This window comes from Falco rusticolus, chromosome 15, assembly GCF_015220075.1.
Source record: "Falco rusticolus isolate bFalRus1 chromosome 15, bFalRus1.pri, whole genome shotgun sequence".
Taxonomy (NCBI): Eukaryota; Metazoa; Chordata; class Aves; order Falconiformes; family Falconidae; genus Falco; species Falco rusticolus.
Window position 1 is genome coordinate 22,813,964 of NC_051201.1, and position 17,929 is coordinate 22,831,892.

General features: G+C 52.7%; 1 protein-coding gene across 4 annotated transcripts in view; it reads left to right on the forward strand.

The window, feature by feature from the left end:
- The window catches only part of PLEKHG4 (pleckstrin homology and RhoGEF domain containing G4), an 89,944-nt gene that overhangs the window by 64,723 nt on the left and 7,292 nt on the right, over positions 1-17,929 (forward strand). For all 4 annotated transcript variants that reach the window (XR_005107681.1, XM_037409148.1, XM_037409149.1 and 1 more), the window contains exons 14-17: positions 13,638-14,590; positions 16,254-16,503; positions 17,196-17,285; positions 17,615-17,839. Coding sequence is in view for 3 of the 4 variants with exons in the window: in XM_037409148.1 (XP_037265045.1) it covers positions 13,638-14,590; positions 16,254-16,503; positions 17,196-17,285; positions 17,615-17,839 (1,518 nt within the window). In the remaining variant the exon portion in view is untranslated. The remainder of the gene's footprint in view (positions 1-13,637; positions 14,591-16,253; positions 16,504-17,195; positions 17,286-17,614; positions 17,840-17,929) is intronic.

Here is a 17,929-nt window from a genome sequence, read left to right on the forward strand (position 1 = left end):
CCTTCCTGCAGTGATCTTGTCAGTGTCAGCCTAACCCTATTCTCTCTCCCCTAATATCTGAGGGGGATAACAACAGCAGAAGTCTGCACTAAGCAATGTCCTTGATTTTTCCTTCTTGTAAAGAGCCTGTGGCATGCCAGACCCCAGGATTTAGGGAAGAAGCCTGAAGATGCATAAGCAATGTACACTGCAGTAATGAGCTGGCAAGCTCAGATCTCTCCAGACATCTCAGCGTGTGCCAAGGGGAGTGGAGCACCCACCACGGGGATCATGTTATTCATCCCTCATGTACTTTGTTGCCTACTAGGAATGGGAGGCTCTGCTTGCTGGACTTTCTTGTGGTGGGGCAGTGTTTCATAGGGTGCTGCCTGTGGCTGCTGGACAGGCCATGGGACAGGACAGCACAACCCCATATGGTCCATCAGGAGGCTGTACCGTGTTTTTTCACTGCCTGACAGCTCCTGATGGCCTGTCAGAACTCCCTGCGGTGAGGCAGGCTGAGCTGGGCCAGACCACATGGAGCTTGCGCATGGGCTGGCAGGGTTCCCTCCCCAAGGCCATGTCCAATGCCAAGCTGGATGTTTCCATTTGTCCCCACTTCCTTTGTGGCAGGAGCTCTTGGTGCCTGACGGGAGCTGGATGACGGCTGGGCTGAGGCCGGCGGAGTGGTGTAGGAAGCTGCCTTCCCCATCTCTGACTGTGGACGGAGGATTGTTTTCCAGTACCACAAACTCAGTGCGGGCATACTCGGGGACCTGCCATCTTCCTGTGGCATCAGGCCTGCTCTGGCTGCTGTCCCTTGCTTACTCAGTTCCAAGACTGTTGGGATCTGGCACCACACAGTGCGTTGGGGGAGAACTGGGAAGCTGACCAAGCAGGGGTGTGTATGTTGTACCAAAAGCACTAATGTCTGCTTTTTTCTGGGGTGCTTGAAAGGGCATCCCCCAGTACCCTTCTCTCCCGCTGCCTGTCCTGGCTTCCCGGTAACACTGCCATAGGCACACCATCAGTGCCAGGAGGAGTTAAGAGCAAGTCTCCCTCTCCTTGCTCACCTTGTTAGCCTTCACATTTTTTCCTTTTTCAGCCTTTCTTTGGGTGAAATTATTTCCCAGGTCGCTCTTATATCCCAGGTCTTTGCATGCTTTTGACTTTACCATAAGGAAAGTGCCCAGCTGCCTGGACCACAGGCTTGAAACGGCCATGTGAGGGCTGTGCCCCCTGTCAGGACCGCACCTACCTAACTCGCAGCGGCATGTCTAATGCACTGGAGCACACAGCGCAGTATCTGCCAGCCCTGGGGTGACCACCAGTCCTACAGAAAGCAGTAGTGAAGGTGTGTGATACTTGCTGGCAAAAGTCACTCTGGAAGAAAGCAGTGACCCAACCAGAAAGGGCAGAGTCCCATCGCACCGGCTCAGCGTCTGCACACCCTGCAGCCATGCGGTGGTGTGGGGCCCGGAGCCTGCAGCTGAGCTGCCTGTATCATTACAGGAGGGCCTGAGGCAGCTCCAGGGGCTTTTTCCTGCTTGTCAGGATGTTGTGCAAAATGCTGCCTCTTTTGGTGCTTGGGAAAAGTATGGGCATTGCTCTGCCCTGGCCTTAGGAGCCTCATACAGCTTGGGCCCTTACTTTGCATTTGCTTTCCGAGAGAGGCTCTTGAGTCCTGCTGCTCAGGATTCGTGGGTTGAGAAATGGTAGTGTTTCCGCTGTTGGGATTTCTTTGGGCTCTGCTCCGTGAGCTGTTCTTTCAGTGGTATTCTGTCAGCCACCCTTGGATCCCTTCCCTCAAAGGACCCCTGGCTATCAGCCTGTGCCGATTCTGGTTCCTCAGTAGTGATCTCCAGCCATCCCTGGCTTCTTTCTGCTGCTTACGAGCTCAGAGCTCTACTTGGAGCAGGCGGATTGTTGGCCCAAGCCCTCTCCATCTGCGGTGACATCCTCGAGGAGCAAGGACCGGGCTACCTGCACTCATACGTGCATCTGCCCCCACACGGGTTCTCCACTCTCCTCCTCCGCTGGCTCTCCTCCTCCGCTGGCTCTCCTCCTCCGCTGGCTCTCCTCCTCCGCTGGCTCTCCTCCTCAGACACTTCGTTCTTTGTGGCTTAGAAAACAAAGCCTTTGGCAAGTGAAGGAGGTGCCTGCCCTTCCTGGGGGAGGGCCAGCTGGCCTGCATTTGATTATGGCAGTGCTTCCTCATCCCTCCCCATTGTCCTTGCTGCTGTAGGAATGCCAGCCTTTTTTCATTCCATCCTGTGAACAAGTGTTGCTGCTTCTGGGGCCCACAGAGGGGTTGGGGCCCTTCTGCCCACCCCTCCTGCCCCGCTGGCAGGAGAGCCTCTGTGCATCTCCATGCACCTTCCCTCCGAGTCGCATACACCCCATCCTAACGCCGACAGCAGACAGACACTGCAAAAACCCTCCTGGAAGTACCAAGTGCCCGGCGCCCCAGCTGACGTGTGAGTTGTATTGAGATTGTTTAAAACAATGTAGAGAAGGCTTTTCACGCGGTTGCTTGTGCGCGTCTGTATGCATCCAGCATGAATCAGAGTGCTTTGTGTGCATCTTTTGTGCACTCACACAGAGCCCTGCGGGCTGTGTGCATCTTTGCATGGTCCCTCTGAATCCCAGGGTTGTGCTGTTTGTCCCTCAGTCTCTTTATTAGAGGTTATTGCATGATCGTTTCAGTGGGCATAATTTAACTGCAGCTAGAAAGTTGTTGCTGGGACTGCATGCCTCCAAACCAGCTGGATGTGTGCACGGGGCAGGTGGTACCCTTTGAGCTGCCTGGACTGCTGTTACAGGTTGTGGACAGCACAAGAGGAGGCTGCTGGCCTCAACTGCTCCAGGGTTTGCTGGGCTCCTGTCCCCTGAGTGACTGAGACCTGCTGGCACTGCATTCCCAGCTTCGAGAGATGGATCTGATCTTAGATGTGACAGCAGAAATCCAGGGCATGATAAATTAGCTGACTTCCGCAGATGTTGTTACTTCTCACTTCTCCCCAAAAGATTCAGAACAGCAACCTGCTGATGGCTCATTTTCTGCTGTGCTTCCTTTCTGACCATGTATGGATATAATGTTGCAGATGATGGTTTTGGGGGGGGGAATCAAGCTCCCTTTAGGTGATAAATTATTGGTGTTTCTTTTTGCTTAGGCTTTGATGAGGAAAAGGAGGGTTGTGAATGCTGGTCTGTGGGAAGCTGGAAAGGATCCTGGTGGCTGTGACCTGAAAGTGTGTTGTGTTGTTTTGTTTTGTTATTGCAGACTGTTTGGCACAGTTTGAGAATTTTGCTGAAAGGGTGTTGTTATGATTCCCCACTTGGGGAATGTACTTGGAGGAGAAGTGGAGAGTAGAAAAAGAGGCATTTGATATGTCCTTACTGTAGCACACTTGGTATGAACAGAGATGCAGGTGCCATGCTGCTTGTCTCTTGCTAGCAGTCATGCTCAGGTCAGAACACGGCTTTGCCCCCTAGCACCTCTGAGCAAATGAGGTTTTTGCTGTGACTTAAAATAAAGTCTCTGGGAGAGGCTTAATACATGCTGTTCTCTCTTCACCTCTGTGTAGAGATTGGCTTTGTTTCTGGGGCTGGGCTGCACAACATTCCCACATAACAGCTTTCATCTGGTGCAAGTTCTCAAGGTGATGAAGGAAGATCTGAGTAGCACAACGGAGAGGAATACATGCTGTGACTTCCTGATGCTGTAGGGGAAGGCACTGTTTGTCTGGCTTTAGCACTGACAGCAGCTGTCTGATCTCTCTCTCTTCCCTCTCTCCTTCTTCAGTTACACTTGTGAAGTCATGCCCCTAGACAGACATCTAGTCTGATTTGCGCTCCCATTTCAGGGGTGTTCTTTTGCATGTGCAGCCTGAAGCAGTTGGGGGACTGAGCCTCGAGGCTGGAAAATTGATCCTCTGGCAGAGTTCATGCAAGGTTAATGCATGCAATCTCTCCCTTCTCTTTCCCGACAGGTTTTTGCTGGAGAAGCCTTCTTGCAAGGTTAATAAGCTTGTAACGTTTACGTTCCCATCAAAAGGTACTCATGTATCAGAAAGTTTCTGCTTTGCCTCAGAGTTTGAGATAGCCCTCTTGCACAAACAAGAAGTCCTGAACATTTAAATGTGAACTGCTACAGCTCTCCCTTATTCTTCTGTCTTGCAAAATTAGTGATTTGGAAACTGTTCTGTTTTATGAATTCTCCAGTAATTCACTGCTAGATCTGCTGGTGCCCAGTCTATTTTCTTCTGTGTTTCATCAGTGAATTTATTGCCAAATTGGCATCACAGCAGTGCCCCAGGTCCCACACGCAAGCTCTGTGACAGTAGGCGAATGCTAAATGGTAGGTAGCATTCGCACTTGGTACTCCTTTCTAGTTGCACAACACAGGTGTTAGATTGGTGCATAAATTTGTCCGTCAGTATTACAGGGCAGCAGTAAATTAATTAGGGGTTTTCATGTGCTCAATCCAAGCACAATTTGCAGTTGAAGGTGAGGTCTTCTTGGGTTGAGATGCTTTTGGGCATCTGCCCAACACCTTGGGCTCTGCTTTAGCACAGTATGAGGTCTGTGTGATGTATTTGTGGCACGTGTGAGGTGGGGGCGAAGCCTTCATCTGCCTGGTGTCTTTCTGCCTCCTACTGTGCTGGCCACATCCTCCTCCTTGCTGGAGGGCACAGCAGAAAGAAGAGTCTGGGGGAGGCAGCCAGCGAATAGCATCTTTTGAGTAGGCTGATCACCCTTCAGCTGCCTTCCCAGATCACAGGAGTGCCAACATGTTCTGCCACCACTGTGTATGCAGTGGGGCAATGCTAGATGTGCTGAAAGCATCTTCTGTATTCATGTGTGGCTGCCACAGCACTTCTGTGTAAATATTCCTCGGTGTCCTTGGCTGCCTGTGAGCATAAATTGACAGTGGTCTGGGGGTCTGGAGCTCCCTCTGACTTGGGTGGGATTCAATCTGCTGGATGGTGACACTGGTAGCCGGTTGGTAATGGCAGAGAAGGAGCATTTCCTCCCAGCAGGTTTAGGGATTTCCCAGCTTGTGTTGCAGCTGTGCTGTAAAGGGAGCGCATTGCACTTGGTGTCAGATGTGATGCAAGCAGAGGGCTTTCCTCAGCTGACCCTAGCCCTGTGCATGTGTGCAAAATGTGGTCTTTGGGTGGGTTTTTTTCCACTCTGATCTTGGGTTAGGAGCTGTGCAGGGTGACAGATTTTCTGAATGTTCATGTGCTGGCATCCATCTGGATGCTCCGATCCTCCTGGAGGCTGGAATTCCCTTTAGTCACAGGAGTTAAATAGATCTGTTCAAGCAATCTGGACATGAAGCTCCCCTCAGTGTACAGATGGGGCTGAGGCTCACAATGGCTCCATCTGCATATCAAAAGCTGTGGACATATGGACAGGGCTCTCCCAAGCACCCGCTGCCTCTGACCAGGCTCCTTTGGCTGCTCCACAGGGGCTTCATCCTCCAAGCACATCTTAGCATGCTCTTAAACCAGGGAGCTGTTTCTGGCTTTGTCAGCCACCCCGAGGAAAGGCGGCCCAACAGATGTGCTGGGTGTCTGGGCTCAGTTTCAGCTCCACGTCTCCCAAGGCACAAGTGGCCGAACAGCACTGTGCAGAGAGGTCCCAGCCCATCACTGAATAATTAAGCAGTTTGGCTCAGCCTGTCACAAGTGAGATGTGAATTGAAGACCACAGAGAAAGCATCCACTTCCCCATGCAGGCCCAAGGGTGTACTGGAGGTGTCACAATCCCCTCCTGACCATGGAGGACCTCATTAAAAGGGAGCCAGTGCAGAGCAGACAGGGGACACCACAGTCCATTCTGTCCTCACTGGCCTGCGGTATACTATTACGGAGTGATATTTGTGCAGTGTAATGACGTGGCTGTCGGGACAGATGTAAAAAAGCGAAGCATGCAAAAATCCTCTGGAGGTGACATTAGTGTCTGTACAGAGCGATTTGTTGCTGTTGTGCAAGTTGCTGCATATCAAGTGACTGACGTATCTCACATCTCTGTGTGGCTTGATCTTGAATTTGGCTGGAACGTGAGGCTCTTGGCTCTCTGCTTCACTAAAAGAAGCCTGAAAACATGCTACCCTTTTCCTCCTCCTCCTCCTCCTCTAGGCAGTGGTCGTACATGCACAAATGCATATGCTCACTCCTTCATGCCTTCTGCTTTCTTACCCATCAGTGAGTTGCACTCAACATGTGTAACTTCTTTCAAGTCAATCTTCAAGATGGTTTCATAACTCTGTAGCGACTGATGTAGGCTGTAGCCAAATGAAGGACCAGCCACCAGATTCCAGTTGTTTAGGAGCAGCCAGGGAGAAGAAAGTGGCCGAAGGAGTTTTCAGCGTGCAGTGTGGGTCTGTAACCGGTGAAGCATCAGAAAGGAGGGAGGATAATACCGAGGCACTGAAACAGCATCTGCCCTTATTCTGGTAAGAAGGAGTTGTGAGCAGAATTTCACTGACAGAGAAGCTTTGCTATGGGTGCATGAAGCTGCTGAAACAATGGGCAGTGCCTCAGATGTGGGGAGGCTGGTATCCAGCAAAGGCAAACATTAAAGTTTCTGATTTTACTGAGAGCAAACCCAGACCCCGGTCCTCTGGCTTGGGAGCTTTAAACGTTGAGAAAATTCCCTTGGTGGGACACAAAAATAGGGGGAGAAAAATCAGTGCAGACGCTACCTGAGGATGGAAAGTCCCTCATGGCTGTGGAGCAAAAAGGAAAAATGGAGTGAAAACTGCATGTCGTTGGCTGTTGGGAGGTTTTCTGCAGCTGCAGAGCAGTAGAAGCTGTGGGGAGGGCAAATCTCAGACGCTTGCTGCCCAGCTTCCTAGGCAGTCATTTTATACATATATACATGTATAAATACATATATGTTCATCATATAGACATATATGTGTGTCTGTATATAGATATATAGAGAAACTGGCATAGGCTGCTCTGTGGAAGCTCGGAATTGTACTTAAACAGGGGTTATTGCAGTTGGTTGTGATTCAGCGGCTGAGTCAGCCTGTCCCTCACACAGCTGCCCCAGGTGTTGCCTGGCGGCTGCGGCACCGAGAGAAGGGCAAGCGCGCGTCCTGCACATCAAGCGCGCGTCCTGCACGCCAGCTCCAGCACGAGCCACGTTTGCCCTTTGGGTCCTCATGCTGTCGTCAAGAGAGCAGAAATCATGTGCAATCCTATTTTATCCAATTATATTCCTCTGTAATTAAGACTCTCCTGGACTTGTCAAGCCTGGCTGCCCAGAGGGGAATCAAAGGGATTTTTGAGCTCTGTTCACGTTCACCCAGAGTGCTGCTGCAAAAGGATTTCCAAGCGCGTTGCTCTAACAAGCACCCTTTGGTGCTCGGGCTGTGGCGTGCCGAGACTAACCCTGCGCAGTGTTGCTTCCCTGAACTCTCATTCTTTCCTGCCCAGCTGTGGGTATCTAGTTGTTCTCCTTTCTTATGCCTAAATCCAAGGAGTTTGCACTTCGCACTTGTCTCTCATCCTTTTGCCCTCCCACAGTGTTTGTACAGCATCTGGCACTTGGTAACAGGCAGAAATGCAAATACAGGGCTTAAAGTTTGTTTTCCTTAGCAGCTAGGTTTAGGCAAACTGGTGATTTTTAGTGGTCTCTCCTCTCTTGGAGAGAGGAGGGGAAGCACCAGCTACACAGCAACTCAGAAATGGTTTAGGTTTTTATGTCGAGGGTGAGTCCTTTCCTCGGCGTTCAAAGCTCAGCTTTCACCAGCTAAAACCCACGTAGAACACAGTTTTGATTAGTTTTGTTTCTGCTGCTAATGAATCCCAGGCAGGGCTTCAAATGCAATTTGGAAAAGTTGAATGCTGCAGGGTGGGGAAGAGAGGGAACCTCTGCGTAGAGAGATTACTTCTTTGTGGCTTTGCTGAAATGCCTGTGCTCTGCAGTTACATGGTTTCTTGTACGCCCCAGCGTAGCTGCCTGTTTGTAGAGCTGCAAATCTTGCTAGAAGTGAGCAGGAGCTTTGGCTTTTGGAGATGTGGAAAAAGCATTGCAAAGTCTAGGAGGCATTGTTTTCTCCAAAGCTCTTGTGTGTCGAGTGGTGGCTTGCTTTGAATTTTGCTTGAATTTGGGGTCAGTTGGGATGTTTTCTCTCCCTGTTTTTTTGCAGTGTGAAAGAAAGGGGATCTGGCCTGTGCCCAGTCAGGGTGTTCTCTGCACACTTCAGTAGTTCTCATGTGAAGTGCAGCCCCTTCCCCCTCCGCCTTGTCTCTGGTTACCAGGACTCCTCAATCTGGTATTTAGTCTAGCAGCGTTTGCTTGTGAATAGCTGGAGCTGAGGTGATGCACTGAAGCAGTGGTCCTGCCTCAGTCTGGCCATAGGGGATGGTAATGTACAGCACAGAGCTGGGTGCAGCCAGGAGATGGACCCCCTGTGTACAGATGGGAAGGTAGGATGAGGTTTATTTTTTAATGGATTCTTTTAACCCGACTTGTCAGGGGGACATCTGCAGGTCCTGAACTCTTGCTCTTTCCCTGACCCTTCCTTCATGGGCGCTATTAGTAGCGGTTGGTGGGAGCCTGAGGAAAGCCCAAAGCAGGTCCAAGTGAGTGGTGAGCCTTTCTGCTGTAACTACTTGGTCTCTGAGTTAGCAGAGAAACAGGCTTGTCACTGTTTGCCAGTTGGCAGCTCTTGTGACGTTAAGGTTTTAGCCTGGTTAATTTTCCTTTCAATATATTTTGATGTAAAATGGCTTTTTAACTGTGGTCTTTTTGAACTGTTAGCATATGAGGCAGCCTCCGGCCACAGGTCCCTGCTAACGGTGTGTGTGCAGCAGCCTGTGATAAGGGAGACATCAGTATTGTGAGCAGGAGTTGGTTCTCAAAGTGGCTTAAAGCCGTATTGGACTTAAGAGGGAATAAGCCCAAATGAGCACCTGTAGTAAAAGGAGCACACCTGGGAGCAGGCGTTGTCACGCAGGAGAGCAGTGTTTACTTCGGTCGTGTCTTCTGGTGAGGGCCCTGTCACTCTGCCCTTGTGCTATGAGTGCTGTGACTGGTGTCTCAGCTCTGCAGGGTTGATTGCCAAGACCTGGGGCAGCCAGCAGAGCAGGGTAGCTGGAGTCAGTGCCTACGTGGCATCGTGTATAGTCGCCATTGGGAAGCACATGGCTCAGTTCACAGCAGTACCGGTGATGCACTGACCTTTTCTGGCTGCACCGTTTCTGTCTCCTTTGCTGCAAGCCAACCTCATCTTGCTCTCCAAACTCACAGGTGAAGTTTAGGGCACCTAGAGTGGACATAGTGGTGGTGAGAGGTCTTGTTAAATGGGGAGTTGTACAGTTGTTTCTTACCACAAAGACCTGCAATTAGTTGTCTCTCACTAACAAACAGCAGGGTGGAACAGCTCACATGCAGGAGCTGCACGCAGGCTAGATCAGGGCTTGTTTGATTACATTGGTTCCTTTTTCTCTGTCCATGGCAACAGTTCCAGCTCTTGTGCTGCTTCCCTCTCTCTGTGTGGTGGAAAGCAGGGGAGTGAGTGGGCTTGCAGTCCTGGGACATCGCCACAGAAGGATGGGGACTTGGTCTCTTTCGTTGCAGTGCTTCAGTCATCATACCCACAGCTGTAGTGCATCCCTGCCTGTATTGTTGCTCCCATTGGGATCAGTCTTGGCTTTTCATCACCCCAGCCCAGCTCCCTTGTGCAGTCACTTCAAATTCAGAAGGAAACCTCGCAGCTGAGTTAGTCACCCACCTAGATGCATTTTTCTTCTGCAGAAAGTTGGGGAGTTTGTGATCCACTTACTCTCTGCCTATTCAGACACCCAGTTTCCTATTTGACAAGAGAAATACAGTTACAATCATTGTCTCCCCACAGAAAGAAGAGGTTTGGACAAAGGTAGGCACCCTTAAAATTGCCCCTTCTGGCATCTGTCTGCAGGTGCACAGTGTCTGTCTCCTGCCTTGGCCACCACAAAGGTGTCTTAGAGATCACTGGACCTTGGCCATCAGAGGAATCTGGTGGGTTTGTGGTAGGTTTGGGTTGGGGAGGTGTAATATCTGAGAGGTGGCTCAGGTGAGGATCTGGGACCCTCGGAAAGCTTTCTGTGCAGTGCTAGCAAGGTACCCTGAGCCAGGGTTGAGCAGCTTATCCTGGCCTGTATTTGCAGATGGCACTTCAGTGATGCCAAAGACAACAGACTCCAGGAGCTTCTGTCCCTGGTGCGCTGCAGGTCTTGCCCACGGTGAAATGAGCAGGGGCCAACACAGGGTATTGGGTTTGAGCGCTGCACTGTGCTCCAGTGAAGTCCCTGGCTCTTCCTTACGGCACAGCAGGTCCCTGAGAGCCCCTGCCTCCCCCCGGCAGCCTGGCAGGACCAACCTGTTGCTGACTCCCTCACGCAGCTGCTGGATAGGTCAGCTCTGTGTATGCAGGAAGCAGGTTTGTCTTTAATCCTGTAATTGAGAGTTTAAGTAGCAACTTGTCTGTAAAGATCAAAAGCTAAGGTGCAGGCTCCCTCCTGCCTGGTTCCAGATGTGGTTGGCAAGATTCAGCTTCGCCTCACACAGGTGCCTCCTCTTAGACATGAGCAGCTCTTGCAGCTCTGCAGAGAGGCTGTAGGGCTGCCTGCTCACCCGGAGCCCTGTGGCTGGAGGGAAGTGTCCTGGCTTGGCTGAGTGTGATTTGTGACCTTACTGGGACACAGATGACGGCAGTAACCCTGCCTTCATGAGGGTGTTCCCTCCTGGGTGCCTGGGCACACTTGGTCCCTGCAGGGGGCTGCCATTGCGTGTGTTAAAAGGGGCAGTTGAAGTGGATGGTGTGACTGGAGAAAGCCTTGGTGGCCACTTAGCATGGTGCCAAGCAAGCTGGGGGGTGTGGAGGGCTGCCCCCATTGTGCAGGGAACAAGGCTGAGCTATTCGCTGGCCTGCGACAGGCACTGGGTATAGAAGAAATGCCACCGAGATTGAGAGTCGTTTCTGTGCAGCCCTCAGAGTCCTCGCCAAGAGCAGACAGATACCATATGAAGATGAGAGGTGGCGGGGCTGCCTCCCCGTGTGGTTTGCAGCCCTGATTCCTTCTGACTGCGGCCCCACGCAGATCTGCAGAGCTTCCTAGAAAGAAAAGAAGCCTCTTTTCTCACTCTCCCATCTGTGCATGGAAGTGAGGTCCCCAGCCTCGGAGGAGGCCTTCACAGGGCTTCTGCCTTCCTGACTGGGTGCTGTAAAGGCTAGGCTGGCCTGCTGGCTGTGCCTCTCTGCACATGGCTCTCAGCACGCTCTTTCAGAGCCCCGTGTGCCTTTTGAGCTCAACTTTTCCCCTTGGTGATCGAAAGGGAGCCAGCATGCAGCCTTCAGTAGGATCACCCATTGATCTCCACAGCGAGAGACGTGAGACATGCCCTTAGTCCACATTGATGGCCAGCCCTTGCTGCGGACAGAGCTGGAGGGGGCTGGTGTCGGTTTGCCTACAGCTGGGGGTAGCAGCTCAAAGAGCCACAGCAAAACAGGCTGTCCGTCACTGCCGTGTGGGTCTGCTGGGCTCCGCTGCACTCAGCATTTCACCTCGCCCTGATGTACTTCTGCCTCCCAGGAATAACAGACCCTCTGCGTCATGGCTAAATGCAGGTTCTCACCAGGGTCTGGCATATCCTTGGCCTCCGCACGCCCCTCCCAGCCCCCTGCAGCAGGCAAGTCTAGGGCATAAAGCTTGGCTCAAGAGAGAGGCGGGCCAGGGGCCTGTTGCTGCACTGGGCAGGGTAACGGGAGGAGAGGGGGCTGCTGCTCGCTTGATTGTCCTGTGCTGTGGCTGCATGGGACTGTTTGAGAAGCATTTTCCCTGAGCAGCTGCTGGTGTTTCTGAAGCAGCTCCTTGCTCTGCATGAGTAATGCGACTGGCGGCACGCACGGCGTGCAGCTGCAGCTCAGGAGAGTGATGTGAACGGCCGTGGGAGCTCCTGTGGAATCTGTCCCTGGAGTGACGCCGCAAAATCCGCAGGCTGCCCCTCACGTGCTGCCATTCAGCTCTCCTACAAACAGTGGCACTTGGTTGTCATAGCTGTCCCCATCCAGGGGCTGGGTGCTGTGTGAATGAAGCACCTCCTGCCCTGCCTACCAACAGGGAGTGAGCCTGGCACCTGGTCTGTTTGACCACCATGTCCCTGATGGGGATGCAGTGTCTGCTCCATGTCTGCATAAAGCTTGGGTGGATTTTCTTGGTGTCTAAGGTTCTATTCTGCGTAAAAATCAGTGCTTCAAGCTTCGGAGTGAAGGCTGTCATAAAGAGGCTGTGCAGCAGGTGGAAAATGGTCTAAGGCTGGTCACTTTGTTCCTGGCACCGAGTGGTGCTTCTCTGCAGAAACAGCAGGTGCACAGGGCCTGACAGGTGAAGTGCTAGAGATGGTCTGGTTTGTGTCAAGGGCAGCCTGTGGTGTTTCTGCACATCCACTGGTCCTGGGCGGTTGATGGAAGGTGCCAGGCAGACCTGTCCTGGAAATCGTTTCTGTCTTGGGCATTGGATTTTAACAAATAACTTTGTGTTTTCACTGATGAGCAGTAAGGTTCCCTGGGCAGGCCTATGGCACCAGTCACATCTTACTCGCTCTAAGGTTTGACCTTGTTTTATAGAGACCATGCTTTATAGAGAAAGTAGTGACTTACGAGCCTGAGTAATTCAGATATTTGTCTTTCCTCTCATTTTTATGAATGACAGACAGGTCTTAGCGCATGGTGCTTCATTAGCCCCTTCCCTGCCATGGTGGTAAGGCATTATTACCTTGCCTCTGTCACACTGAACCACATTTTGTCCCACTTTTCTTGTTCAACTTACATGGCAGAGCTGTTTTAGCGAGGCCAGCATTTGCAGTGCTGATAGAGCTAAGCCCCATGAAACCGCTTCCAGCATTCCTGGAGTATTAGAAACAAACTGCTGAGCTCTGTATTTGACCAACCAGGACAAGCATGTAGTGGACTAGCAAGCAGAGCCAGGCAGGTGGGCCAGGCACAGCACATCAGGTGCCAGCAAGTGCAGAAAACGCACAAGCTGCAACTGGGCTTGCATGGTGTCAGATCCCTGCTTGCTGCAAGCATGGCTCGGAGCACTCAGGGTGATCCACAGAGCCTAGCCGTGACAGAGCTCCAGGCCTCTGTGTGCTCCGGGGAAATGGCATGGGCAGCAGCAGTCCCGTTCCCTGCAGCTTACCTGCTGCTCCCTCAGCCTTCTCCTGTGTGGTAGTGGTGACAGTGGCTGGGCAAAGGAGGAGGGCAAGTTCCAGACCTTACACTGAGCAGGGCCACACCGAGGTGTGAATTCCTGCAGTCTTGGCAGCAGTGTCGCCTGCTCCCCCCTGCCCAGGGAGGACAAATTTGCTCAGCAGCGTGGGTGCCCAGCGTCACGGGGACCTGGCAGGGAGGTGGAGCTGTGGCAGAGCAGCCAGCACAGCTGAAGCCCTCTGCATAAGGAGCTGTTTGTGTTGCTGAATTGTTAAGCCCCATTGACAACAGCAGTCCCCCCTCCTCTCACACTCGAGGAACTGTGGTGGCCACATACTGATCCTTTCTCCTGTCTTCAGGCACCAAATTAGGGTTATTCTTCCCACAGTCCCTCTAACTAGCTGTTGCCTTTTTTTTTTTTTTTCTTTCTTGCTCTCTGCAGGCGTACGAGTGGGCCTTGGAAGGGATGCGACACCTTGCCTGCATCAGCATGGAGGACTGCAGCTCTGCCGAACACTGTGCAGGTGTGATTAAGTGCCTGGAGAGTTACAAGGGGCAGCACCCAGACATCAGTGATGCCCGGTTCCAGGAGATGAAGGAGCTGGCCTGTGAGCTGAAGAGCAACAAGGGACTCAAGCAGTGGAAATTTGCATGGTCTAAATGCCAGGAGACCAAGCTGGTTTTTGAAAAGAAACTTGAAGCAGCCTTGAGAACGAGGAGGTCTCTGCTGTCAGACCAAAAACCAGCTGCAGCAGGGGAACAGCCCCAGGCTGGCAGCGAGGCTGGCAGTCTGTCCCACCGGAGGCACTCTGAGGGGGCCACCTCCAGGTCCCACTGGGACAGGACTTGCAGCGCATCCCACTGCAGCAACAGGCCCAGCTGCTCTCTGGGGTGGACTAAGGAGAAAGCTCCCTCACCCTCCCTGAGCTGCCCTGGTGATGTCAGTGCTGGGGAAGAATTTGCCTGCCAAGCTGCTCTCAGCCCTGTTCCTCACTCGAGCAGAGTTTCTTTTGCCAGTGGGGCCTCCAAGTCTCCAAAGCTGCCTGAAGAAAAGCCAAACCTGGAGAGCGTATTAGAAACCCTGGAGGTGAAGCCATCCTGCACATCTACTCCAGCTTCCGGGAAGCTGCCTCCCAGGAGGATGCTCCGGAAGGCCCAAAGCTTTGACCTCCCTTGCGGTGAGAGCCTGTGGTCAGGCTGCCAGAGGACACTGAGCGAGCCGGCCAGATATGGCAACACCGGCGTCTTTATTAAGGGGCTAGAGGTGAGCAGCACCGAGCTGGTGGACAGGACTTTCGTGCTGCGGCAGCAAGCTGCTCACAGCTGGGCTGCAGACTGCCTGCCGGAGGGACAGAGGGGCTGCCTCTCTGTGTCAGAAGCCAAGAGCTGGGGCAGGTAAGTGGCTGTGAAGCTCGGAGCTCCGGTCCTCAGGGTGGTGAAAAGGCAGTCAGCAAAGATGCGAAGAGCTCTGCAGTAACAGTGACTTTGGCAATGGATTCAGGGCAGGTAGATGGAGGTGCGGCTCCAGCTTCCCTGCACACGTGTGCGTGGTGCTGAGGCAGTCCCACAGGGATGTCCCCACATAGCCTGGCACCTACTTCTGGGCAGGGCGGCAGGGAAATCGGATCTCTTGCTCTTCCCCTACAGCATGGATTGCCCCGTAAGAGGGGGAAGAGCAGTTCCCAAGCATGAGAGAGAGTCTCTGAACATTGCTGTTATTTGGAGGACGAGGCTTTGCAGAAACGTAGTACTTGGGGACTTGACAAACCAGTGGTACAGGTGCAGCGGGAGAGAAGCATAGTGCATCATCCTGGACACTTCTGTGGGGTGTTGTACCCAGGCTGGTAGAGAGGGCACTTCAAGTACCCGGTGACAGCAGCATCACAGCTAGCAGAGTGTTTGTATTTGCCCTTTGGGGCCGAGACCTCTGTTTGGGTGACCAACAGCTGGCTTTTGTTCTCTTCTTTCCCTTCTCTGTCCTTAAGGATCTCCACTTAACTTTGTTATGCTACAACATGCCTGGGCTATGGAGAACCCTGGGATGTGAGCTGTTCTTGAAAGGGGGTCACCAGGCAGGTCTTTTCAGCTGATCTCACTGGAAAAATTTTGAAAAAAAATGAAGATTGGAGGCAGAGATGAGAAATGAGTGCTGGATGCAGGGAGACTACAGATCTCCTCCACTGCTTCTGCTCTGAGTGGGATGGCTGGGAACGGTGAAGTCTTCTGGAAGGGGTCTCTGATATCCTAGCATGTGTCAGGCAAGCGCATGGCAGGGGATGAACACCAGCAGTTTGCTTCTCAAGGGAGTGTCGCAGTAGCCCTCCTGCCTGTGGGCACTGAGGCAGTTGCACAGTTCGGTCTTCTGAACAGCCGCAGTTGTTGGCTTGGGGAAAAGCTGAGAGGAAGGGAAGGCAGGAGTAGTTATGTTTGATGCTGCACTGCCTCACAGTGGAAATTTGAAGTACCTAAGAGTGATCCTGTCGGAGACGTGCAGAGCAACCTGTGCTAGGAACTGCTGTTTGCTGATGAAGTGATAACGAGGTTTGTTACCCACTCATTTTTGCTGGGACAAGCCCAACAGCACCTGGGTCCAGTGCTTGTGTTCTCTCCCGTGGTTACCATCACCTCCCACTGCTTCCAGTCATCAGGCTGACTCCTCCTCACAGAAGTTACTGTGACTCCTGCTGTCCCTGTTTTGGGAGCGCAGCCATTTGCGGAGCTGCCTGTTGCATCCAGAGCAGGGGCGGGGTGGGCCCAGGGATGCGTGTGTCCTGCTGAGGTTGGAGCAGGACTGCAGCCACCTGAGGCTTGCCCTTCCTGAATAGAAAAGCCAACAAGAGTTCCTTGGATCAGCCACGAGCTTTGTCAGTGCTCAGGGTCAGAGCTGAGACAGGCAGTTGTGAGTGTGAGCTTGGATGGTGCTGAGGGATCATCTCATCTCTGTGCTGGGTCTGAGGGGGACCTTCTTCCAGGGCAGTCCGGTGCTTTGCAGGCACTCCGACTGCCGTAGCCCTGCTGCAGTCTGGGTGCCTTCAAGGAGGAGTGTTTCCTATTGCAGCAAGCTGCGGCACATCATTGATGAGATGGTAACCACGGAACGGGAATATGTGAGGTCGCTTTGCTACATCATCGATAGCTACTTCCCTGAGATGGAGCGCCTTGACCTCCCCCAGGACCTGCGTGGGAAGCGCAGCGTCATTTTTGGGAACCTGGAGAAACTCTATGACTTCCACAGCCAGTACTTCTTGCGAGAGCTTGAGAGCTGCTGCAACCACCCCCTGCGGGTCAGCCACTGCTTCCTCCGACACGTAAGGCATCAGGACCTTCCCCCTGGGGCTGGGCTTCTCCAGAGATGTGCTGCTTTCCTATGCGCGGCGATGCCTGTACTTTTGACTACTCGCCTGTGTGACCCTCTTTGGGAGGGGGAGGACGACCCTGTACTGGCTTGGTTTGTCCCCTGCCAGTTTAAATGCTAGGTTGGGCTGGGATGGTTCTGCACAGTTGAGCCCGGGCAGTAGCAGATGCTCTTTGCCTTTCCTGTTGCTCTTTGCTACCAAGAGACACCGCCAGGGAAGCAAAATGTTTACTCCATAAAACCACCCCGTCTTCTGTCTGTGGTGTCAGTGTGGAACGGCTTCAGTGAGCAGAGAGGCACAGACCTGCTGCTGGGGGGAAAGGAGCATGGGGCACGGGTCTTAAGCTGAGCTGCCCCATGCAAGTTGGCTGCTACCAAGTGAATGGTGTCTGTTGGGGTACTTAAGGGGCAAGGGGTAACAGGACAACGGATTAAAAAGTCCTAGTTCCTGTAGGAGCAGGAGGACAGGAACATTCCCTGGCTCTTAATGAACCTGAAGCAAAGTCATTTGTGGTTCCATAGGAGGCTCTGGTGCAGCCTGGGAGAGGCAGAAGCACTAGAGTAACTGATGGTTATACATACAAAAGCATGGCTGCCCCTGTGCCCTGGGTGCGTGTTGGTCTCACATGGGGATCTTTTTTGCAGAAAGACCAGTTTGGGATGTACGCACTGTATAGCAAGAACAAGCCGAAGTCAGACTCGCTGCTGGCCAGCCATGGGAATACCTTCTTCAAGGTAAATTCCACTGCTTGCATCATGATTACTCTTGTGTTTGGGTCGCTGATTAAACAAGCTTAATTTCCCTGTTTGAGGCATGCTCAGCACTACCTCTGCTTTCCTGGCACAGCTGTCTGCACAAGTGTATGTCGGGGGACAGGGGCAGAGGTGCAGTGAGTGCTTTGGAAAGGAGCCCGGCACACAGCAGCGGTGGTCCTGTGGCCTTGCATTTCCCCACAGAGCGAACAGAGTAACCCAGTCAGGAAGAACTGAGGGTGTCAGTGCCTGCCGGGGGGCAGAGGATGCTCTGCGGGAAGCTGCTGCCTTCACTGTGCTGTGTCTCTCAGTTCAAGCAGGTGCAGCTTGGAGATAAGATGGACCTGGCCTCCTACCTGCTGAAACCCATCCAGCGGATGAGCAAATATGCCCTGCTTCTGAAGGACCTGACCAAGGAGTGCAGTGAGGCGCAAGAGCAGGAGCTGGGCTACCTCCGTGCAGCTGAGGAAATGGTGAAGTTTCAGCTCCGGCACGGAAATGACCTGTTGGCCATGGATGCTATCCGTGACTGTGATGTACGTTTCAGTGCCCTCCCCTGCCTGGGCAGGCAGAGCCACACTTCTTCCCCTTCTCTATACCTGGGATGTTTGGGTTGTATGGTGAGC